The sequence below is a fragment of the Oratosquilla oratoria genome, unplaced genomic scaffold (assembly GCF_046742065.1).
Source record: "Oratosquilla oratoria isolate Oo_2021 unplaced genomic scaffold, ASM4674206v1 SCAFFOLD49, whole genome shotgun sequence".
Taxonomy (NCBI): Eukaryota; Metazoa; Arthropoda; class Malacostraca; order Stomatopoda; family Squillidae; genus Oratosquilla; species Oratosquilla oratoria.
This window is the reverse complement of record NW_027467713.1, coordinates 1681736-1688013: the sequence shown is the minus strand read 5'-3', so window position 1 is coordinate 1688013 and position 6278 is coordinate 1681736. Positions and strand designations below refer to the sequence as shown.

The following is a 6278-nucleotide window of genomic DNA, read 5'->3' as shown; positions in this document are numbered from 1 at the left end:
CTTCACATCTCGTTTCTGCTATCGTCTTACCCTTTTCCATTTATCTTTCGCATCCCTGATTTGTCTCCTCTCCAGTTTCTTCTTCACTTTTCCTTGTTTCGTTCCCGCCTCCTCTAAGGCTCGTTTCACACGTATCGACTTTTCGCCATGCGCCGTCCACGACACGACGCGACGCCGACCTCTCAATCAACCGTAGGTATCTATAGACTCTTTTACAGATCGTGGTTGTAATGTGTGAAAGCGTCCATAGATACCCATGGTTATTTGAAAAGCACGACATCGTGTAGTGGAGGGCGTGACCTGACGTTAACAAAATAAATAAACAAATAAATAAGTTGATAAATAAATGAATAAATAAATAAAGATAATAAATAAATAAATAATAATAATAAAAATCTTCTCACCGATGTGCCGATAGTCTTTTATCCTTTACTGAAAACGAGTCCTGATAATCTAAATAAAATAGTCTATCCTTAGCCAAAACAAAATCGCCAAATGACCCAAATTGCCTTTTAATCCTCATAAAAGGAGCAACACCTTTAAAACAAATTCCTAACTAACAAAAAGCAACTTTATTCAGTTTGAAAGGGCATCTGGACGCTCTGAGGTTAGAATGCATTGAGCTACATCTATTAGATACACAATATATTCATTAGAATGTATTTAGAACATACTTATACATATTTTCATATATAGATCCGGCTTTGAAGGCTCAATTCTATCTTTGAAGATCTTCTCTAGGCTAACGACAAATTATTTTATTCGTGTTAAGAGGAAACTCTGGGTGGCAACAGAGAGTTAAGTTAATTGTCCTTTACGAGTGAATCAATAATGTCCATGAGGATCGCTTCCAGTGACGCCCGATTAAATGTGTTTGCTCATCCACTTGGTTACACACGCGCACACACCTGCACACATACACACACACCTGCACACGCACACACACACCTGCACACACCTGCACACACACCTGCACACACACACACACACACACACACACACACACACACACACACACACACACACACACACACACACACACACACTCACACACACACACACACACACACACACACACACACACACACACACACACTCACACACACACACACACACACACACACACACACCCCGATGCACTAACACGCATATACGTGTGTGTGTGTGTGTGTGTGTGTGTGTGTGTGTGTGTGTGTGTGTGTGTGTGTGTGTGTGTGTGTGTGTGTGTGTGTGTGTGTGTGTGTGTGTGTGTGTGTGTGTGTGTGTGTGTGTGTGTATGTGTGTGTGTATGTGTGCGCGTGTGTGTGTGTGTGTGTGTGTGTGTGTGTGTGTGTGTGTGTGTGTGTGTGTGTGTGTGTGTGTGTGTGTGTGTGTGTGTGTGTGTGTGTGTGTGTGTGTGTGTGTGTGTGTGTGTGTGTGTGTGTGTGTGTGTGTGTAGGTGTGTGTCACTGTATTTATCCAAGTATTAGAGTCTGTCTATCTGCCTGTCTTTCTTCCATGTATGTGTGTGTATGTATTTAAGAATATGTATGTACGTACGCCTGCACGTATGCGTACACTTATCCATACATACAATCCGGCATCAAACAAATCTAATTTGATTAAAGTGAAGAAGAAAAAGCGTTCATTTTTGGCAGGCGGGAATTATTACTTTTTAAATCGTCATAACTCATTTCCTGTTGGGATACGGAAATTGAGTGGCAGATACTGATGAAATGCCTGATTAGAAAAGTTGGTAGGAAGACGACATACGAAAGAAACCCTTTGAGAGAAAGAGAGAAAGAGAGCGAGAGAGACAGAGGCAGAGAGAGAGAGAAATCAAATCTGTGATCTGTCCGACTCTTTTGAGAACAAGTGAATCAATATAGATGCTCTTCCAACACTGTATCGAAGTCTGAAGATCTCCACAAATACTTCTGTGCTGTGCTTCCTCCATACCAATACACGTGAGGTTCTTAGCATAAAATAATGAATATGTGAGCATACTGCTAAGATATACACATCATTCTGAAATTAGAATCTAGATTTGATTCTCTTTCTATCTTATTTCCTCCAATACCATCAGAAGACTAATAATTTCATGATTCAGAGAGCTCGTCATTCTTTTAATTGATATATCCATACAATTTTTTACTGTAATTAATTATCAGTGTGAATGCAATAGCTATCATTAGAGGAACCGGATGCAAAATCCTTGGCACTCAGTTGATCCATGAGATGAATATTGTACATATTTTTCGCTAATTAATATAAACTTCGTGATTAAAACTTCGAATATATAAGAAAATACAACGAAGGCGAAAATCGCATGGTGACCTTCTGGTTCATGGCGACCTTGAAGGCAAAAAAAAAAAAAAAAAAATGAAAAATAGATAAATAAATAAAATAAATATATTAAGATTGAGTGCTCAAATATTGCCCCAGAGATGTTCACGAATACAAAATCCGCATTGTTGTTCATTTGAACATGTATTAGCAACAACTTAATTAATTTCAGTTGTCAAAAAGTATATCACTTTTTTATCATATGAACAAACTGTTCATTAATGTAAAACCCCACAGCTGAACTTGAGCATTTGTTCACCTTAACGTGTGTTAGTGATAAGAAATATATGGAATTGTTCAGCAGACGGAACAATGGAAGAGAAAACTAATCACTAAGAGAGAAAAAAATAACGTGAAAGGAATTGGTTGATAAAGATAATAAAATTAGATAATCTGCATGTGTAAAAGATGTGGCTAAAGAAAAGGTGAAACAGAGACAGAAGTATAGTAATTTTTGGAAAGGATTTTTCGAAAAATACAAGAAAAAAAAAGAATTATCAAGAAAAGTGAGAAACTGGAGATAACAGGGAATACAAGAAGTACGGAGGAATGAATATGTGTGTGGATACCTATGCACTGTATATTTTAACTTGTATGGTACTTTTTTTTACCTAATGCCACTAAATAGTTGGGTTATGATCTCAATTTCAATGAGATACAGAATTTCATTACTTGAAAGTATTTTTCTATATATTTATGCGTGTATTTCGCCAAAGTTGATACTCCAGTGTCTCATATAAAATTAGATCTCAAATAATTCTCACCATCTAAAGATAAACAACTACAATATATATAAAATAAAAAACATATAAGAAAATATTTAGGATGGGAGAGTAGGTTTACAGCCGGATAGGTAGGTCTTGTGTGGTCCAGGTATTCTCATTAGAACAAATGAACGAGATAGATACACGCTGTCTTCACTATGTAGGTTATAAAGCCCTACAATATCACGGTATTCAGTGATCAATCACAATGTTATTCTTGCAAACTTGTGAAATAGACACCACAAACATGAAATCACAGACGGACGAGACTATCAAGATAGGTTATCTCATAAATACATTTTTGTTGGGGTAAAGTGAAGAGACAACGGATACAGATTGGAGTTGTCGAAAGGAGGTAGAGAGGGAATAAAAGATTGTGGACTTTTGATTCGGTGTGATGTCTTCAGGAAATGAGGAATGGCAGTGTTGCGGACGAGCGTTCCGCTCCAGACTAAAAAGGGCCAAGGTCGCGTATAGGTCGAAGTGCGCATAAACAAGATCCCTGGAGGTACGAGGGTACATCAGACAGGAAAATGTTTTAGAATATGATTATTTGAATTAGATTAAGCTACGTTACGTTACGTTACGTTAGATTACCTTGGGTTATGTTACGTCACGTCACGCTACGTTACGTTACTTGACGTTACGTTACCTTACCTTACCTTAGAAGAAGAGTGTACTCTCTGTTTCATCTTTTTCCAAGTGTTTGTCTTTATCTTATCATCACCTCCTGTTCCAAATATTAGTGTTGCTATTCCTATATGTTTTAGGTCATCCTTATTTCTCATTTCGCTGCAGGATGAACCGTCAATCTTGCTCCCATTTTGTTTCCACTACTTCACTGCATTTGTATTCCAAAGCCTCCCCCACCGTAAAATATTCTTCATTTCTCTAAACAAAGTGAACGTTTTTGTTCATTATTATGCTTATTTTTGGTTTCCGATTCATATATTTAAGTGATATTCAATATTTCTTCTTTTATATATATACATATATATATACATATATATATATACATATATATATATATATATATATATATATATATATGAGTGGATGGGTAGTGAGATATACACAGGGAACCGTTTAGGGATTTATTCTGACGTTTCGTCCTTACCAGGACTTCTTCAGAGTACATGCACATTCGAACAATTCATCCCCTAAATACCCGCCGAATCTATCCGCGTTCCACCATAAGAAGCGGACAGTTGAGCACAGGAATGACGTCAAGGCACACCGAGTATCAAACTCGCTAGTGGTCCATGTAGATACTCACGGCCACTTACCAGACTGGAACAGAGTAGAGGTGCTGCAGAAAGGACTTCCTAAGAAAAGAAGAAAAATAACTGAACAGCTTACATCGCTTCCCATCCAAACAACAACCATCGCGATGGGTTTATTTAATTAACAAAGACGGCCAGCCGCTTGATACTTCGCGAGGCAGAGTGTAGGAGGACGAGAGGTCAGGTCGATCATGGTGGAACGCGGATAGATTCGGCGGGTATTTAGGGGATGAATTGTTCGAATGTGCATGTACTCTGAAGAAGTCCTGGTAAGGACGAAACGTCAGAATAAATCCCTAAACGGTTCCCTGTGTTTATCTCACCACCCATCCACTCATCTGTCTTACATATTTCAACATATATATATATATATATATATATATATATATATATATATATATATATATATATATATATATATACTTTTTTTTTTTTTTTTATTATGGTTATGCAATAACCTGGATACATGATAGTAAAGAAAATATTTGCTTTCACTTCGTTATACAGTTACAGATAGTCCTGTTGTCAAACTTTACGCATGAATAAGAGATAGTTGTGGAATTGTATATCAAGAAAGCAGAATTATTATTCAAGGTGAAGTTGAAGCTAAGGCAGAAATTTGAAAAGTTACCTTGAAAGTAGTTATAAATTAAACTCTTTGGTGAGGTGTTGTGGTCAAGTCTGAATAAAACCGTTTGGCGCTACTTAAAATGGAATATTATTGTATCAAACGAAGTTATGGCAAATTGGTCTCATCCGCAAGCTGAATAAAACGTCTGAGTTCTAACTAAGGAAAGTGTGTAGGGGGAGTTGTTATAGCGACAAGTTCAAGTGAGACGACTTTACTTCCGTCCCGATTTTATTCCTATATTCTGTAAGCAAAATAGGATCGTCCTACGTTAGCCAAGTTTGCAAAGTGTGTCATCACAGCGGAGCTGGGAGCCTAAGCAAAGGAAAGTGGTGTTTGGAGTAGGTTAATGCAAAATAAAAGGTAAGTTGTTGTTGTTTTCGCGAAGTAAAACTGACGGAAAACAGAGGCCACGAAAGGAGAGATGTGGGGGGGGCAATGGGTAGCAAGTCAATATGAACAAACGTAAAATAATAAGGACGGGAAATAGGAGATCCTTAAATTGAAACTAAAATTAAATTGGCTGAATGAAGTAAGTCTCCACGTACTTGGCAGATGCCCTGGATGGAGGAATGAAACAAGAAATGGAATGAAGGAGGTGACACATGCATGATGAGAGAGTGGAGTATTTAGAGAACTGTGGAAGATAGGGATATTCAGTTACAGCAAAGAGGACCATGATGGAGAGCGTATCGGAGGCAGTGTTGTTTTATGAGGGCGCAATGCAGACGTTAAGGGTAGATTTCTAGAAGGAGGCCAGAATGGTATGAAAGGACAGTTTCAAACAAAGAGATGGACAGCGTTCGACAACTCAGTAAACAAGTGGTTAATACAAGAACTAGTAGCATCATTTGTTAACATCAGTTTGAAAACATACATAATCTCAACTTACCCATCTCATCTATGGTAGGTGAAAGTCTGAGGGTAACAGCGATGAGAAGAATGGCAATGAGGAGGATGCCGACAGCAACGGAGGCACACACCATGACCACTTTGTGCCTGCGCCGCTCTGCCGGGTCCAGAGGCTTCATGGTCGGTCTCGAAGACACTCGTGATATGACGGAGGTGGACGAGACCCGCCTGGCCTCTATGTCCCGGTGGTCTCTGACGCTGAGGTACTGGGGAACTGTGGACCCTCTCCTGTGGTACCCATTACTCGAAGTACTTTCTCTTGAGGCCCTGCGGTCTTGATCCACCCGCAAGAGCAGCTCGTTGGTGGAGGATCCTCTGCGAGACGTCCTGCCAGCCGCTTCCTCGCGGGATCTTCGTCTCCGATTT

General features: G+C 38.9%; 1 protein-coding gene across 1 annotated transcript in view; it reads right to left on the bottom strand.

Moving 5' to 3' along the window:
* Window positions 1-5762: 5762 nt before the first annotated feature.
* The window catches only part of LOC143023520 (uncharacterized), a 974-nt gene continuing 458 nt past the window's right edge, over window positions 5763-6278 (bottom strand). Inside the window, exon 1 of the mRNA XM_076182054.1 lies at window positions 5763-6278. This exon is cut by the window's right edge and continues 458 nt beyond it. Within this exon, the coding sequence (XP_076038169.1) occupies window positions 5861-6278 (418 nt within the window). The 3' untranslated portion in view covers window positions 5763-5860.